The following is a 19,140-nucleotide window of genomic DNA, read 5'->3' on the forward strand; positions in this document are numbered from 1 at the left end:
ACAAGAGCAACAAAAGTTGACACAAAAAGATCGCTGCCGGTACTGGTTGTCCCTGGGCGTTGGGCTCGCAAAAATCGCTTGCCCAACGTCCCGTGGCAAACAAATTTTTCTGTCGGGCAATTGTAATTTCCTTATTAAACACAGTATTTTGCACCTTTTACATAATAAATCACACAAACAATTTAATTGCCCCTACAGATTTATTTGTTTTTTTACCCATGTTTGTAAGTCACCTTCACCCTTCTATTTGTAAGCACAATTATGATTATTGATAAACAAATGCTGCTGACTCGTGGTTATTTGAATGTATGGATTTTCTTTGAGTCACTCCCGTTTTTGGTTTTGGCAGGGACAGGAAGCGAAGAGCTTCTGTTGTGGTTCAGCTTCCTCTTAGTATAAGCTGCATAGTTAACGACGGTATGAAATATGAAGACTCTTGCGCTGCACAGTTCCATTTGGAGAAATAATAAATGCCTTGTAAGAAACCAGTCTCCTTGTCCTCTATTTATGGTGGTGAAGGAGCTGCGCTCCAACGCGAGTCAAAAGAATTGACGCGACCAAAGACGGAATTCGTCCGAGTTGCTTTAATGAAACAAAACAGCTCAGGTATTCTGACAAGCCCGTTTATCGGGCAGCAATATATATACACATTTATGCCGGGGCGTTTGCCCGGGAAAACCGAGACCGGGCATGCCCGGGTGTCAAGGGCGAGTCCTGGAAAGGCGAGTCTGGACATGCCCGGGCGTCCTGGACGCGGCCTGGCAAGTCGAGGCTGGGCGTGCCCGAGCGCTCTGGGCGAGCCCTGGAAAGGCGAGAGCGGGCATGCCCGGGAAAGACGAGTCCGGGCATGCCCAGGAGAGGCGCGTCTGGGCCCGTCCGGACGAGCCCGGCATGGCGATCGCGCCCTGGCCGCATCCTGGCAGGTGCAAGGCGATTGTGTACATTCAGCGGGAACCGCTACACACGCCCCTACAGAATCGACCTGCACCGGCAGGGTCAATTTAAGGGGGGTCCGGATGACCCAGCTGAAGCGACCCCTGGAGGGTCGTGGGGGGGTCCGATCTGGTGGTGGCTGGTCGAGCGGGGGGAACCGTGGACGGGGGGCGGCCTCGCCGCGGAGGAAGGGCCAACGGTCCAACGGAAGGGTGGTCGATCGACGTCCACGTGCGCCGGTTTGAGGCGGTCCACAGAGATCCGGTTCGACCGGCCGCCGACGAAGGACTTGTCGCCCCGTCGCAGGACCCGGAAGGGCCCGTCGTACGGCGGCCGGAGTGGCCCCCGGTGCGCGTCATGACGCACAAAGACGTACTCCGCTGTGCGAAGCGCCGGGGGGACGTAGGACTGGGGGCCACCGTGGCGGTACGTTGGCACGGGGGCAAATCGTCGGGCGGCCTCCTGGAGGTCCGAGCGCTGGTGTGCGGCGGACCAGGGACTGGTAGCGTCGGGCAACGAACTCGCCCGGGACGCGGAGCGGCTGGCCGTAGACGAGCTCGGCGGCGGACGCCCGGAGGTCCTCCTTGGGGGCCGTGCGGAGGCCCAAAAGGACCCACGGCAGCCGGTCGGTCCAACCGTCGTCCTGAAGGCCGGCCATGAGTGCGGCCTTCATGGAGCGGTGAAACCGCTCGCACAACCCGTTGGCTTGGGGGTGGTAGGCCGTGGTGCGGTGCAGCGTGACCCCCAACGAGCGGGCGACCGCGCCCCAAAGTTCGGACGTGAACTGTGGGCCGCGGTCGGACGAGATGTCCGCCGGTGCGCCGAAGCGCGCGACCCAGGTGGCGATGAACGCCTGCGCCATGTCGGCGGGGGTGGTGGAGGTGAGGGGCACGGCCTCCGGCCACCTGGTGGTCCTGTCCACCATGGTGAGCAGGTGGGTGAACCAAAGCGATGGGGGCAGGGGACCCACCAGGTCCACGTGGACGTGGTCGAAACGCCGTGCAGGCACGGTGAAAGGTGCAAGCGAGGCCTGGGTGTGGCGGTGGACCTTGGCCCGTTGGCAGGCCGTGCAGGCGTTGGCCCAGTCGCGGACATTCCGTCGAAGGCCGTGCCAGACGAAACGCACCGACACCAGCTTCTGAGAAGCTTTCCGGCCCGGGTGAGAAAGGCCGTGGATGGAGGCGAAGATGCGGCGCTACCAGGAAACGGGCATGATGGGGTGAGGCTGGCCCTGGGAGACGTCGCAGAGCAGGACGGTGCCCGCGAAGGGGATGTCGGCCAGGCGGAGGCCCGTGTCCGCCGCCCGGAGGGCCTGCACCGAGATGTCGGTGGTCTGGTCGGCCGCCATGAGCGCGAAGTCCACGCCGAGGTGGACCGCGTTCGCGCTGGCCCGAGAAAGACAGTCGGCCACGGCGTTGTCTTTGCCGGCGACGTGCCGGATATCCGTGGTGAATTCCGACACGGCGGAGAGGTGGCGCTGCTGGCGGGCCGACCACGGCTCCGTGACTTTGGCCATTGCGTAGACCAACGGCTTGTGGTCGACGAAAGCTGTGAACGGGCGGCCCTCCAGGAGGTGTCGGAAATGGCGAACGGCCAGGAATAGACCGAGCAGCTCGCGGTCGAACGTGCTGTATTTTAACTCGTTCGGCCGGAGTTGCCGGCTGATAAAAGCGAGTGGCTGCCAAACCCTGTCCACCCATTGTTCATGGACGGCGCCCACCGCGTAGTTAGAGGCGTCCGTAGTGAGGGCGATGGGTGCGTTGAGCACCGGGTGAGCCAGCAGCGTTGCGTCGGCGAGGGCCCGTTTTGCGCTCGCGAAGGCCGCGTCCATGGCCGCGGACCAAACGATGTCATGCTTGGCCGGCTTGCCCCGGAGGGCCTCGTAAAGGGGCCGCATGAGCTGAGCAGCGCGGGGCACGAATCGGTGATAAAAATTCACCATGCCGAGGAACTCTTGTAGGGCCTTGATGGAACGGGGACGTGGGAACGTGGTGATGGCCTCGACCTTGGTCGGCAGCGGCACGGCCCCGGTCTTGGTGATGCGGTGGCCCAAAAAGTCAACGGTCGTCGTGCCGAAGTGGCATTTGGCCGGGTTGACAATTAAGCCGTACTCGCTGAGGCGACCGAACAGTGTTCGGAGGTGGAGGAGCTGCTCGGCGCGGGACGTGCTGGCGACGAGGATGTCGTCCAGATAGACGAAAAGAAATGGCAGGTCGCGCAGCACGCCGTCCATTAAGCGCTGGAACGCCTGGGCCGCATTCTTGAGGCCAAACGGCATCCTCAAAAATTGGAACAGGCCGAACGGCGTGATGACGGCCGTCTTTGGGACGTCGGCCGCCCGGACAGGTACCTGGTGGTATCCCTGTATCAGGTCAATTTTGGAAAATATGACCCGTCCCGCCAAACGGGCGGAAAAGTCCTGGATGTGCGGGATCGGGTACCTGTCGGGGGTGGTAGCGTCGTTGAGACGGCGGTAGTCGCCACACGGGCGCCATCCGCCCCCCGGCTTTGGCACGATGTGCAGTGGTGAGGCCCACGCGCTATTGGAGCGCCGCACGATGCCGAGGTGCTCCAACGCGTCGAACCCGGCCTTTGCCACGGCGAGCTTGGCCGGGTCAAGGCGGCGGGTCCTGGCATAGATCGGCGGGCCCGTAGTGGGTATGTGGTGCTCGATCCCATGCCGCACTGCGACGGCCGAAAACGTTTGCCGCGTGAGGGCCGGGAATTCCGCGAGCAGGCGAGCGAACTCGTTCGCCGTCGGGAGGGCGCACGCCAGTTCGGTCGGCGCGGAGCTGCTCATCGTGCACGCCAGGGAGCTGAAGGTCTCGGCGTGGACAAGGCGACGTCGTTTGACGTCGACCAGCAGCCCGTGCGCGCAGAGGAAGTCGGCGCCCAGCAAAGCCATGGGGACGCAGGCAGTCACAAAGGTCCACTGAAAGCGCTGGCTGCCGAAGCAGGGGGTGACGTCGCGCGGGCCGAAAATGCGTATGGCCGAGCCATTAGCAGCGACCAAAGAGGGGCCGCAAACGGCGTCCCGCCTGTCCTACTCGGAGGCGGGTATGACGCTCAGTTGGGCGCCGGTGTCACAAAGGAAACGCCGCCCGGACGCTTTGTCCAGAATAAAAAGCAAGTTGTCCGAGTGGCCGGCGCTCATGACTGGGAATGAACGCCGGCCCGGCCGTTTCCCGACTTGCCGAAAGTGCACGGGGGTCGGCACGTCCGAGCCTTGTGTCCGAACCTGGCGTGGTAATAACACCGCGCCGGGTCAGGTGGAGGCCCCGGCCGTCGTGTCGGAAGCTGTCGGCGCGGCGTGGCGGCCGCCAGTTGCACCGGCAGTTCGGCCTCCAACCGTGCAGGGCGCTCGGGCGTCGTGGGCGTCGCCTCGGACGGCGGCAGGCTCCAGGTAGCCGCGCCGATGTGTTGGCCCGCCGAGGAGATCTTATCGGCTTCCCTGGCGAGGGCGCGGGGATCGGTGGTCAACGTGCCAGCCAGGGCGAGGCGTACCGGGTGAGGCAGCTGGCGAAGGAACAGCTCGCGGAACAGAAAATCCGGAGAGTGCTCACCGAGCAACGAGAGCATATAGTCCATGCGCTCGGACGGGCGCGTGTCGCCGAGCTCGGGCAGGTCGAGCAGGCGCCGTGCGCGTGCCGCCGGTGAGAGGGCGAAAGCGTCGAGGAGGAGCGTCTTCAGCGCGTCATACTTGTCAGCAGCCGGCGGGTGCTCGAGGAGGCTCAGGGCGCGGGCCGCGGTGGCGGAACCGAGCGCTGCCACGACGTGGTGGAAGCGGGTGTCGTCCGCGGTGATGCCTCGCAGGGCGAACTGGGAGTCCGCCTGGGCGAACCAAACAGCCGCGTGAGCCTCCCAGAAGGTAGGCAGTTTAAGAGTCACTGCCGTGTCCATGTCGGTAGGTCACCAGTGAAGGAGCTGCGCTCCAACGCGAGTCGAAAAAATTGACGCGACCAAAGACGGAATTCGTCCGAGTTGCTTTAATGAAACAAAACAGCTCAGGTATTCTGACAATAGGTTTATCGGGCAGCAATATATATACACATTTATGCCGGGGCGTTTGCCCGGGAAAACCGAGACCGGGCATGCCCGGGTGTCAAGGGCGAGTCCTGGAAAGGCGAGTCTGGACATGCCCGGGCGTCCTGGACGCGGCCTGGCAAGTCGAGGCTGGGCGTGCCCGAGCACTCTGGGCGAGCCCTGGAAAGGCGAGAGCGGGCATGCCCGGACGCTCTGGGCGAGACCTGGAAAGGCGAGTCTGGACATGCCCGGGCGTCCTGGACGCGGCCTGGCAAGTCGAGGCTGGGCGTGCCCGGGCGCTCTGGGCGAGCCCTGGAAAGGCGAGAGCGGGCATGCCCGGGAAAGACGAGACCGGGCGTGCCCGGGAGGTTCGGGCGTGCCCGGGAACAGCGAGTCCGGGCATGCCCAGGAGAGGCGCGTCTGGGCCCGTCCGGACGAGCCCGGCATGGCGATCGCGCCCTGGCCGCATCCTGGCAGGTGCAAGGCGATTGTGTACATTCAGCGGGAACCGCTACAGTGGAATAAAAAAGTTAAAGGAAACAAGACAACAGGGAAAAACTCGTACATCAACACCAGCCAACCTAAAACGGGTATTATATATTTAGGGATCACGAGTCACGTTGCCGGAGTGAGTATAATAATCTTTTTATGGAAGTTTACGATTAGGGCCCTGTTGCCGATGGGTTAAAATGTTTCTCTGGGTTCTAATCCACTTGTCGTTATCGCCAAAGATTCTCCTGCAAAACCGTGGTCAAATACAATAATGTTCCTCTTACGGGAAAATCACGATCACAACATTGACACCACCACTACACCTGGCCTTATCGACATAAATAATCATCGCGAGAGTGAGAACGAGAGTTCAGCACGAGATCAACATGGCGGCAGTGTTTGCTTTGGATCGCTTTTCCTTTTGTGATTTCAATCACGAGTTTGCTGATATATTTTAAGTCGGCATCAGCTGGTGATGAAAGCATCGACGCGAAATGGCCACATACTGCAGTTTAAGCAGAAACGTCAAAGGATCGAAAGAGAGAATACAAACTCACAAAGAGAAAACCGAGTTTGGTCCCCTCTTGGTTGAAGGAGTTCACCTGGCTCGAGTGGGATAAAGCGCTAAACTCCATGTTTTGTTGGGAATTTCCCAAACATGCGGATGGTTACATTCCGAAAATGTCAACTTTCAGGGCACGCAAAATTTCGAAAATTGGGTTGTTTTTTCAATTGAATACAGTTGGGCAACCAAATTTGGGCAAGTGACTGAGGGCAACCAAATATTTTTTGTTTGGCCCGATTCTAGCAAAGGGTAACTAAATTTTTCAAAATTCTGTGAACCCTGTTAGCAGTGTAAATAAAAACAGGCATACAATAATTACCTCTAAAAGAGTGAAAAAAGAATTTTGGAGCCATTTTACCTCATGTCCCACATAGCATATTATTTAATTATATCAGGTCGGAAAAAAATATATAAAAAATAAAAAATTAAAAATATATATTAAAATTGCTGTTCATTTTTTCCCAATTTCACTCTAGATTTCGACATACTCATTTAGGCCACAAGTTCCATTAATCAAATATGGAATCAGGTTTGGATTATCAGCTTTTGATAAGCCTATGCAATACATTATTAAATCTTGCCAGGAACCAATCACATTGCACCTCGCCTCGATATATGCATATATGTATATATATGTATATATATGAATATATATATATATATATATATATATATATATATATATATAAATATATACATATATATATATATATATATATATATATATATTGTTGCGGATCTCAAACGTCGGAATTTCCCCCTTACCAAGGGGGTATTAATCCCCTTGTCTTTTATCTAGCCGACGCGATCCGGGGCTATGACGTTCCTTCCGGTCAGCGCTGAATATGGTGGTAGGCCGAATTAGTCCTATTACCTAATTACCAGCGCCTCCCAGAAAGCAAGGAAATATCCCCGCCCGAACCACGGTTTTAGTGGACACGCCGAGCGATAGCGAGCTGCGATTCGGGCTGTTAACAATGACTAAACCCGATTCTAGCGGTTCCGAATCGTGCCACGTTTACCCAATGGAGAAATCACTGAGACGGTCGAATCAGGGAAGACAGGAAGAACAGATTGGTTTATTCACACAATGTACAGTGAAGAAGAAGAAGCAATGTACAGTGAAGAAGAAGAAGCAGATACACAGGGCAGCCTTATACAGTCTTAACTTATCCCTGGACACGGGCCCGTTCGCACTCAGACTCAGACTCACACGGGGGTTGTAGATGGTCGGGTTGAGGGTCCAAAGATGGCGTCCACAGCTCGCTCCGGTCCCCAACTCGTACCACAAAGAAGATGGTAGACGGCAGGCAAGCTCTCCGCGTGTCGTTGGCGCGGATCGGACAATTATATGGGGGGATTGGTAAGCTGGGCTAGCGGTTACTTCACGGCTCACGGCCGCGTACGTAATATAAATACCGGCGCTTTATATGCGCTCCCCGCAAGCCCAAAGCCAAATCCTCAACGAGTCCTTGCAATCACTCAGGATAACAGTGCCTCTCCCAACCAGTCCTCAAACAGGGCGATCTTCAATCAGGCCTCTTTTATGCGCCAATCGTGCGAGTCCTCCTCGCAATGCAATGCGCTCCAAACAAGTCCTTATCACGTGAGTCCTTCCCCAATAGCAAGTCCTGTTGCAAAGCCCCTCACTCATCAGTCCTCTGTAAGGGCTTTGCGTGCGCGGTTATATAGCGCCGCCCAGCGAACCCTCTCGAATGTGCCAGACGTGCACTTACCACGCCCCTTAGGCCATGCCCACTGAGGCCTGGTTGGTTGTTGGGGTCTTACCAGCTCCGCCCTTGATGTCTGCTTGACGTGGCCACACCCCCGACCTCACGCTCCGCCCCTTTTCCAGGCCTTACCTCGTGGCATTTGGCTGGTTTCAGCATCCTAATGCGAGGGGCAATGGGGCGCAGACTGGATGGTGCGCAATGGGGAATGGGGCGCAGACTGGATGGTGCCCAACGAAGTCGATTGGAGGGTGGGCTGTAAAATGAACGGGGCTGTAGAAGAATAATTTCTACTGTATTCACTATTAAAACTTCAAGAAACTCGTTTTAGCAAATTAATGTTTTATTCACTTTTAGAGAATTTGTTGTATACTAAGCCCAGATCTTTAATGAGTCTTTGTTCCAGTCCTTGTTGAAGCTTGTTCGGTAGGTCTTTGTTGAAGCTTGGTCTGTAGGTCTTCAGAACTTCACAGTCGGTCTCCCAGTTCCACTGCTCCTCCGTCACTCTCCCAGTTCTCTCTCTCCAATCGCAACTTTCTCTTTCTTATAAAGGACCAGACTCCTTCATCCAAAAGCCTTATTTGGCTCCTTTGGCCAGCTTTCTATTTTGGGAGACTGAGAGCACGACATTATTTCTGTTCAAGAGGTCAAATGCTCTGACCTGCTGAGGGGGAATTTGCAGCCTGTGTTCCATCTATGGAACACAGGCTAAATATTGATAGACACAGATGGCAGTCCAAGAGCGTTACACATTCTGTCTTTAATTATATTGCTCTAGTCCTATGCTCTTGGCTCATTTGTAAAGTAAAACATATTCCACTTTACACAAGATCACATTGAGATATATTCTAGCAATATTGTCAATAAGAATATTTATTCCCTGACAGGGCCTACTCTTATTTATTTCTTTTACACAACGCAGGTATCACTATTGGAAATGGCCTTATCTCACATATACTATGAAATAACTAACGTTCTAAGGTGACCTACGTGTTGCATGTGGAATAACTATGGGGGAAAAACCTTTAACCTTTATTAATCAATACTAGTGTGTGCCCGTACATGCGGGGAGGTAAGTACGTGGACATACGTACGTTGACGTACATACCAAAAATAAGGCCTCACTGTCCGGAAGTTCACATATCGCAGTTACGATTAATCGCAAATTAGTTTTAATGGCCAATTTTTCAAACCGCGAGGCAGCAACAACAAACACATGCGGTTCCTTCGCTGTAGCTTGACCGTACGTGCAAAGAAAAATTAAAACTTTCATCGTTCCTTCGGTCTTCGCTCTCGTCCTTCGCCGTTCCTTCACCCTTGTCCTTCGCTGTTCCTTCGTTCATGTACAAAACGTATGTGTTTGCTAAATAAATGGCCATAACTTGGTAACCACTTGTCCGATTAATAGCAAACCTTGAAAAGGCACATCCTCAGGTCCCCAGCAATATACCTGGCAAGTTTCACTTAGATCGGACCAGTGGTTGTCGAGAAACAGCGGTCACAGACCGAGACAGACACACAGACACACAGAGATTGCTTGCATTATAGAGAGATGTACATTTTCAGACCACAACAATATATATATATATATATTGTATATACATTCATCGATATATATAAAAGAAAGTTTTTGTTTGTTTGTTTGTTTGTTTGTCTGCGCAAGCTAATCTCCTGAACGGTGAAAGATAGGAGGAAACCTCCAATACAAAAAATGTTGGGACAAGCCCCAGGAAGGTTATAGGCTAGGTGGCGAGGCTGGTCGAGGCCGCCTCGGCCAGGCTGGGCCCATTTCACAATTAAAAGCTGAGCTGAATTATAGTAGTCAATCGTCTACGGCCGCGAGTAAAAGCTGAATTATAGTAGTAAATTCATTCAAAAAGAACTAAAAATGTCGGGACGGGCCCTGGGAAGGTTATAGGCTAGGTGGCAAGGCCAATCGAGGCCGCTTCGGCCGGGCTGGGCCCATTTCGCAATTAAAAGCTGAGCTGAATTATCGTAGTCAATCTTCTACGGCCGTGTGTAAAAGCTGAATTATAGTAGTAAATTCATTCAAAAAGAACTAAAAATGTCGGGACGGGCTCCGGGAAGGTTATAGGCTAGGTGGCGAGGCTGGTCGAGGCCGCCTCGGCCAGGCTGGGCCCATTTCACAATTAAAAGCTGAGCTGAATTACAGTAGTCAATCTTCTACTGCCGCAAGTAAAAGCTGAATTATAGTAGTAAATTCATTCAAAAAGGACCCGGGCAATGCCGGGTGCTTTCGGCTAGTGTGTGTGTGTGTATATGTATGTATGTATGTATGTATGTATGTATGTATGTATGTATGTATATATGTATATATATATATATATATACATATATATATATATGTATGTATGTATGTATGTATATATATATATATATACAGCAAGTAATTAAGTGTAGCACAATCACAAACAAATAAGTCCAATTAGAGTTGCTTGCGACTATCAAAGCTTCCAAGTGGTACAGTTTCAACAGTTGAAAGAAGGACCCACGAGACACCTTCATATTTAGCATTTTTGAAACAGACAACAAAGCTTTCAAAAGCTGGTTGAACTCTCAAAATGAGCAATTAGCATATCGGTCGCTAATGAATGATTCACGGGATATGGTCACAAGCATTCAAATTATAAATCGCTATCGTCTACACACACCAGTTTTCTCCATCAAATTCCTCAACTTACCAATGTCAAAAAGCGGTCAATGGTTATTGGCATGTGCCAGCCATTTTATACTTGATGATATATATTGTTGCGGATATGAGGATGGCATTTTTTTTATTGTGTGTATTGGATTGTGGTAAACTGCTGTGTACCATTGGTTGGATATGGCCCCTCTTGCCTCCAGAGTTGTATAAAGGTAAAAAGGGCGTCTCGGTAATTAGTCCATAAGCATACACGTCAGCCAATCATAGAATGCCCCTGTTCGATAGCTTATATCTTATTATGTGTCTTAGGGTAAGGCTGTGTCTCCCATTAACTTAAATACTCCATTGTACCAAGTGAAATAAGAATAGGTCCCCTTTCATTTCATTTCGATGGCCAACTGCATTTTGGGTGGTTTTCTTCAACCACCATTGGCCACGAGGCAGGGTTGGGGAAGAAAGGCGGGTCCCCACCTCGTCAGAGAGGGGAGGAGTGAGCCAGCCCCACTCGACCAACCATGAACAAGGGGTTTGGCTTGAGAGGGCGGAGGAAGAGCGTTTGGGGGAGGTTCGCAAAGGTTGAGGGGCGGGGCCTATATAACCCGCCGGCAGGGCGTTCCCGAAAAGAGTTGAGACAAGGAGGGAGGAGACAAGAGCTGGGTCGTCAGAGAGTTGCGCTTTTACTGAGTCCAAAGAAAGAGCTGGGTCGCCAGAGCAGATGCGCTTTTACTGAGACAAGCAGCTCCGACCCGTGACTCCGCGCACACGACAGGCTCGATGGCATCAGCGGCCGTTGAGGTCCAGCCCGACGTTCCGTGCGGGATCAAGCTCCAGCCAGCTCCGTGCCGTCCCCCCCCCCCCCCCCCCCCCCCAGCCACACACCTCCTTCCAGCAATCCACTCTGCAATTCCCCGCGTGAGTCAGTGTCTTTGTTTGTTCTGTCCTGGGTAGGTAATTAAGCTTGTATAAGGAATTCACTGTGTCACCTGCGTCTCATGTCCCTGTAATTAATCGTGACTGCTCCTTTTTGCTTGTGTGTGTAAATAATAAATCCCGTTACTCTTCTGTACGTCTTCTTCCTCTTTGCATTCGGTCACTTTAGAGTTTTCCCGATTGAGTAGCTGTGGCGCGATACGGCCAACGTTTGGGTTGAATCGGGTTTTAGTCGGGCAATAACTGTTCGGCCGCGGTTACACCACCGCTCGGTCAAAATAACATCTAATCCGCGGTCCGTAACAATATAAAGAAGTTCAATGCAGAAGGAAGCCGTTGGGCCCCTCAAGCCTGCACAATCTTGCAAACATCTTATTAATCCCTCCTCACCCCTGCCTCATTCCCACAACTTCCAGATACCTAGGCCCAACTGAATTTTAAAACTGTCCACTGATTACTGTCACAAACCATGCAGGAAGGCCATTCCATGCATTCGTCACTCTCCAATTGAAAGACCCCTGCCTTACTACAGTCCTAACTCTCTTCCTCTTCGTCTTAAACTGTGGCACCTTGCCCTGTCAGTGTCCATTCTGCTGAAAAACTCTTGTGCACCTATTTGTCGATACCCCTCATTATCTTAAACATCTCTATCAGATGTCCTTCAAATCACCTTTCTAATGTAAGAAGGTCATGTCTCCTTCAGCCACTCTTCATAACTTACTCTATCTAGGCTTGGGATAAATCTAGTCACTCTACATTGAACCATCTCAATGGCAGCTATGTCTTTCTTAAGATGTAGCGACTAAAACAACCCAATATTCTAGATGAGGGCTCATTTCATTCCCCTAGAGTGTTAACACTATCTCTTTTGTTTTGTAATTTATCCTCCTGTGAATAAAACCTAAAACCCAATTAGCTTTACCTATACCTGCCTGGCACTTTGCTGTTTGCTTCCCCCCCCCCCCTCCCCTTCCCACGCCTCCTCCCCCCAAACCCTCTCCCTCCCACACATCTCCCTGCTCTCAAATGTTGTGTTTGTGTGCTTCCCCTTCTCTCCCCATCTTGTCTTCCGCTCCCTCTTTTTATATATTTTGTTTGTCTGGTTGATTTGTTTGTGAAATAAATGTTAGCTCTTTCACGAGCCTCGATTCAGTATACAAAAAAAAAAGAAAAAAAAGTATCAATATCAAAACAAATATATATATATATATACTAGCGGGGTCAGCCGTGGGAATCCCACGGGCATGGATGTGTGTGACATTTCGACATATTGAGTTAGATGATGCGCCTGCACATTCAGTTATATAAAATGGTTACTGGCAATTGATCACATCCACAAATGATGTAATCCACACAATTTATGTACTTTACATAACGTTAAGAAAAAAAAGTATCAATATCAAAACAAATATATATATACTAGCGGGGTCACCCGTGGGAATCCCACGGGCATGGATGTGTGTGACATTTCGACATATTGAGTTAGATGCTGCACCTGCACATTCAGTTATATAAAATGGTTACTGGCAATTGATCACATCCACAAATGATGTAATCCACACAATTTATGTACTTTACATAACGTTAAGAAAAAAAAGTATCAATATCAAAACAAATATCTATATATATAAAAATATAAATGAAAATATCACATTTCAAACCAGGTAATGCCAGTGTTGAATATATCTGAACAAGAATCGTCTCACCGGCTGCTGCATCCCCGTGCCAGTAAGGGAAAAGGACTTGGGCAGAGACCCATGCACATGAAAAGTTGACACCTGCCTTCTCATTTCGGATGCTCTTGCCCTGTGCAGAACAGACGCACTTCATATGTGAACACGAATAACAATAGCACATCTTAAAAGCCCCCCCCCCCCCCCCCCAAAAAATGAAATGCTGTGTTCCCTCCTTCTGTCCCAATAATGTACCAATGAGAAAAAAAATTTTTTTTACTATCTGCAATACCTGGCAGGATATCCTAGAGGTACGCACATTTGCCTTCAAGCTGTCCAGGCTATGTTTGCATCTTGGCCCAGCTATAAACCGTCATCAGGGTGTGCCATCCCTTGGGTCAACCTTAATCTGGGCGTCCTGTCTGCCAGTATTAGTTGCTGAACTTTAAAGATGCCACGGTGCCCTTCGCAAAGAGTAGGCGAGCTATCGCCGGCACCATGGACAAATTCCAAAATCCTTCTCTAACCTACAGTGGGGCACTGCATCGGCGGCACAGCTGGGTCCACAGGCAATACTACCCACAGCCATGTACTGTATACGAAAGAAGAAAACTACATGCAATAACATGCTCAACTACAACGGAATAATGAAATGTTCTCCATCTCATCATTAACCACCAGAATTTGTTGCACAAAGCAACGAGAAAAACCCTCACTCGTCTCACTGTTTATATTCTCAGGCATGGTCCGACTTCCCAACGGAAACAACTTGCTTAAACTGACATTACAACTTCAAAATTAATCTCCAGAAATCATTTTCAGGTCAAAACTGGAATTGGTGACGGGATTGCCGTCAGTCCAGTTTGAAGCACGACCGCAATCTACAATCGCTGCTTTGAAAAGTAAAAAGTAATTCCCCGAGTTTAACTTTCAATTCGAGGAACAAAAATAAAATTGGATCAATGGCAACTTTCAATGAGATTTGTCGACTGCTTTAATCATGAAAGAAATGATTCCAAAATGCATCATCATATCCATTCACACGTCTTTGATGGTCTGTGCCCAGTGGTGACGTCTGTGCCCAGTGGTGACGTCTGTGCCCAGTGGTGACGTCCGTGTTGTGAAGCATCTTCTTGACATGAATTGCACCATTGCCTTCCCAGCGGAATTCGAAATATGTCCAGGGTGCTGGTAAGAACTCTCCTACTCTTCGGGAAAGACATTGTGGGATGTTTGATGGAAATCACTATCCCCACACAGGCAGAAGGATCTCCAACATAATACCCATCATAGTCGGTGGCCCGATTCCCATAAGACCCTTAAAATGCAGTTTTCGTCTGCACCTCTTAGATATTAGGTGTCTGTGTTTTATTTTGTACGTATTTGTATATGAAATATTTTAGCTCGGGAAACCCTCTGAGAAAGTGTCCATTCTGCTTCAAAATTACATTTCAACGGTGGGACCCCCCCCCACCCCCCCCCCCCCGAAATCCGACCGATCCGAAGCCAACAATTATAAATTGGAACATTGTTTTTCCTGTGTATATACATCTTTTCGATCATTTGAAGCGCGTTTCTCAGTTACTTTTTTTTTTTTTTTTGTATACTGAATCGAGGCTCGTGAAAGAGCTAACATTTATTTCACAAACAAATCAACCAGACAAACAAAATATATAAAAAGAGGGAGCGGAAGACAAGATGGGGAGAGAAGGGGAAGCACACAAACACAACATTTGAGAGCAGGGAGATGTGTGGAAGGGAGCGGGCTTGGGGGTAGGAGGCGTGGGAAGGGGGGGGGGGGTGGGAGAAGTATAAAACACAAGGGGACCGAATTAGCGGGGATAGAGAAGATCAAGGTTTTGGATGGGGGAGGATAAGAGATGGTGGTGAACAGCTGTTTTAAAGACCTGGAGGGTGGAGTGGGATTGAAGAGAGTGAGGGAGTTTGTTCCAGAGGCGGGAGAAAAGAGGAATGAAGGAGTGAAGGTGAGCAGAAAGTCTTGATTTTGGCAGTTTAACCATAAGAGGGTTGCAGGCAGATCTTGTGCGACCTGTAGGAATATTTGGGGGACAGAGCCCAGAGAGGGCTGGGGGGGCAAGGCCAGAGAGGAGTCGGTAGAAGACGGAAAGACCACCAACCTGCCTGCGGTGAGTGAGTGAAAGGCCCTTGGAGTTAGCTTCATCGCGGGAGATTCCAATGATTCTGAACGCTTTGGTTTCAACAGCGTGAAGACGGGCTAGGTGTGAGGCAGGAGCACCAGACCAGAGGGGAGAGCAGTATTCCATAGAGCTGCAGATGAAAGCCTTGTATGTGGTGAGGAGCTCAGGTGTGCCAAGGAAGGACTTCGCACGACGGAGGATGCCCAGTCGGCGACTGGCTTTGGAGGCCAGATTTGAAATGTGGTTTTCCCAGGAAAGATCATGGCAAATAGTGAGACCCAAAAGCTTGAGTGACAGAACTTCTTGGAGAGGATTATTCAGAAAGTGGATGGGAGGGTTTTCCAGTCGGTCTTTTCGGAGAGACATCGTAAGAGTGTGAGATTTATCAGGATTGAAAGACATGTTCCATTTGTTTGCCCAGTCTGTGATTTTGTCCAGGTCTGCAGAGAGTGAGGAGGCTGCAGACTGCCGATCTGAGGGATGAGGAATGGAGCGACAGAGAGTAGAGTCGTCAGCAAAGAGATAGAGAGGATTTTCAAGAGAGTCAGAGAGATCATTGATGAAGACCAGAAAAAGCACAGGGCCCAGAACACTACCTTGGGGAACTCCAGCCTGAACAGGAAGAGGAGATGAGAGAAACCCATTCAGGGCCACACGTTGACTACGACCAGAGAGGAAGTCCGCCAGCCATGCGTGGAGATTTCCATGGATACCAAAGGAGGAGAGTTTGGTGAGCAGAGCAGGGTGCCAGACCGTATCGAAGGCACGTGAAATGCCAAGGGAGACGGCTCTAATTTCCTGTTTGGCGTTGAGGACCTCCATCCATTGTTGAGAAAGCAGAAGCAGCATGTCCAGAGTAGAGTGACCAGGTCTGAAACCAAATTGATGATCAGAGATCAAGCCATTGGAGAAGAGGAAAGATTTCATATCTGAAGCAATGATGGATTCCATGACTTTGCTGATAATTGGGAGAAGGCTGATTGGTCTGTAGTTGCTGGGATCTGTTTTTGCACCTTTTTTGTGCAAAGTGGTGATGTTGGCTGATTTCCAAGCAGATGGCAGATGACCTTGAGCAAAGGAGAGGGTGAAGAGAACAGAAAGAGGGAGTGAAAGAGCGGAAGCACATGATTTTAGGACCGGTGGGCCGATGCCGTCAGGACCAGTTGCAGAATCAGAGTCGAGGGTTGACAGAAACTTTTCCACCTTGTCAGGAGGAAAGGACACAGAGTCCAGGAGCAGATGGGTACGACTGGGTACAGTGGGTACAGAGAGGGATGGGTTTGGGACACAAGATTTAGAGGCAAACACAGAGTTGAGGCATTCAGCTTTTTCACGTGCGGAGTCAGCCGTTAAGCCGTTTGAGGTGAGGGAGGGGATGGAGGGGGAACAAACACCAGAAACAGATTTGACCAGACGCCACCAGGATTTGGAAGAGGGAGACAGATAAGAGAGTTCGGTCTTGAGAACAGTGAGATATTGTTTCCTGGCTCTCCTGAGGGTGGACACACACTTGTTTCGGGCTTTGTGAAAGGAAATGAGATTTCCTTCCGTTGGATTTGCTTTCCAGGAGACGAAAGCAAGTTGTTTCAGGGCAACAGCCTCACCACAAGATTCCGTGTACCATGGACGGGAGGAAGGGTGTGACAACTGAAGACGAGATGGGATAAATCTGTGCATGAGAGAGAGCAATTTACTTTGAAAGAATTCCCAGGATGAGTTGATGTCAGAGGCGGTAGAGATGGGAGACCAGTCCAGATGATTGATGGCTGCTTGAAGACCGTGCCAGTTGGCCTGAGTGAAATGCCAGACTCGTCGACGCTGAGGAGGCTCTCTGAGAATGGTCAGAGAGATGTCCACTTTGACAAGCACATGATCAGATGAGCCGATTGGAGCAGAAGAAGAGCAGCAGACATTTTCAGGGAAGTTTGTCATAACCAAATCCAGAAGAGAAGATGCTCCGTTGACTGAGATCCGGGTTGGGAAATTGACAGATTGTGTCAGTCCCAGTGAGTCGCAGAAGTCCTTTGCTGAAGAGCCATGGCTGGTGAGAGAGGTACCCACACCCAGCCAACTGGCATGGTGACAATTGAAATCACCACATATGAGGAAGAGAGAGTTGGGATGGGTAGATAGAAGTTGGTCCATATTATCAGACAGCGAGATGTTGATGGAGTCATCGCTGTTTGGTGGACGGTACAACACACATATGAACAAAAGGTGGGAGCGAAGGGGAAGCTGTAGCCAAAGGTATTCCTGGGGGTGAGGTGGAGAGAGGGCAGTGGAGGGCGAGTGAGGAAGAGAGTTTTTTATAAAGATAGTATATATATATGTATGTGTATATATATATATATATATATATATATATATATATATATATATATATATATATATATATATATATATATATATATATATATATATATATATATATATACACACGTATATATACACGTACACAGAAAATGATCCAAAACATGCCAGAAATAATGCATCAAGTTGACATTCCCGACGCCAGACATGGCACATTTTGCCATGCCCGCGGGCAGTTACATGACAACTTTACAAGCCGATGCACTCCAAAATACAACACATCCAAAAATGTGTGGTCGACAGGAATTCTTCCATACGAGTGCCCGGTACGTATTAAATGAACAGGTAATCAGAAAGGAAGGGCAATCGAGCGCTCGGTAAACAAGTGTCAACAGCGTAAGTTAAAGAGGTTAATTACTGTCACGTTTCGACACACGGACAACAAAATCGTTAAGCACAGCTGCAGCGTCTGGCGTTCATTGGAAAAGTCGTGCACAGACCTGTGCACGGAAAGTACGGATTTAACCCTTGGAACAGGGAACGGACAGAAACACAAAATTTGAAACGCACGCTACTTCAGCTTCTCCATTGGGGCAGGTGGTCCAATGCGCTAAGCGCACGAAATGCATTCGAAACTAGGACATATGAACGCAAAGGTTACTTTGCTTACCAAAGTGCTCACCTGTTAATCTTTTGAGCGAAAGCACGGCGACCCTCATTGCCTGCCATTGCTCCACGGCGAGCGAAAAGCGCACCTAAGCTTGTCTTGAAAAGGGCACCAAGCACCCCTCTCCAAACCCAAAGCTACTTCGCTCCTCCTGCCAAGGGAGCTTAACCACGCCCCAACTTTGCACAACCACGCCCCAACTTTGCACAGCCACGCCCTCACACTTTGGTGCGATGCGTTCGTTCGCTCAAAGTCGAAGTCATCCTACTAGCGGGGCAGCTGAGTGCCAAATATCAGTACAATTGTTCAGATTGTGGTAAAAGCACCAAATTTCGTACAGTTCATCTTGAATACATAATAATCGATTTCAGATATAGTGCGAAGAAAAGAATCCCCCTGGTGGCCATATTTGGCCAAAATCCAAGATGGCCACCAGCCGAGCCGTGAATTTCTATTAAACCCGATATTTTCTTTAATATTCAAGCGACAGACATGAATAAAACATCATTTTGTATGTTTTCAGACACAAGGAATCCAATTACAGCATTAATTCTTTCATAAAATGCATATATTTCAGCATAAAGAGCATGTTTATGTCGAAATTGTCAACAATCGACGAACAATTGACCGGATTACAATTTGGAATATTCACGATGACAACAGTCGGAAAGGTGAATGCTTACTTTCTAATATGACTAAACTGTATTCAGAAACAATTCTTTTCTCTTTTCTGTCAGGTCTACATGTATGGCGCCAATGATGCCATCCAGGTGTTAAGTCTGAACCTTCGGAGCTCCCAGAATGTCGACACGGAAAAAGTGTAAGCTCATTGAACATGAGAAGCTGTCCTCACCTCGAAACACACCAGGACCTATTGATTGGACAATATGTGTGCTATGTCAAGAACGTTCGACTGCACCACTTCAGTGTCCTGCACTATCAAAACGAACAGATGTGGGAGCTGGTTATGACACATTGGCTGACAATTTGAAA

The 19,140-nt window shown here is 50.1% G+C and overlaps 1 protein-coding gene across 2 annotated transcripts in view; it reads right to left on the bottom strand.

The window, feature by feature from the left end:
- LOC137434950 (dedicator of cytokinesis protein 7) overlaps positions 1–18,278 on the bottom strand; it is a 264,889-nt gene extending 246,611 nt beyond the window's left edge. For both annotated transcript variants that reach the window (XM_078784918.1, XM_078784912.1), the window contains exons 1-2: positions 18,163–18,278; positions 13,045–13,144 (exon numbers count right to left, since the gene is read on the bottom strand). In XM_078784918.1, the coding sequence (XP_078641044.1) occupies positions 13,045–13,144; positions 18,163–18,209 (147 nt within the window). In that variant the 5' untranslated portion in view covers positions 18,210–18,278. The remainder of the gene's footprint in view (positions 1–13,044; positions 13,145–18,162) is intronic.
- Positions 18,279–19,140: the final 862 nt, after the last annotated feature.

This window comes from Myxine glutinosa, chromosome 1 (genome assembly GCF_964187855.1).
Source record: "Myxine glutinosa chromosome 1, kmMyxGlut1.1, whole genome shotgun sequence".
Taxonomy (NCBI): domain Eukaryota; kingdom Metazoa; phylum Chordata; class Myxini; order Myxiniformes; family Myxinidae; genus Myxine; species Myxine glutinosa.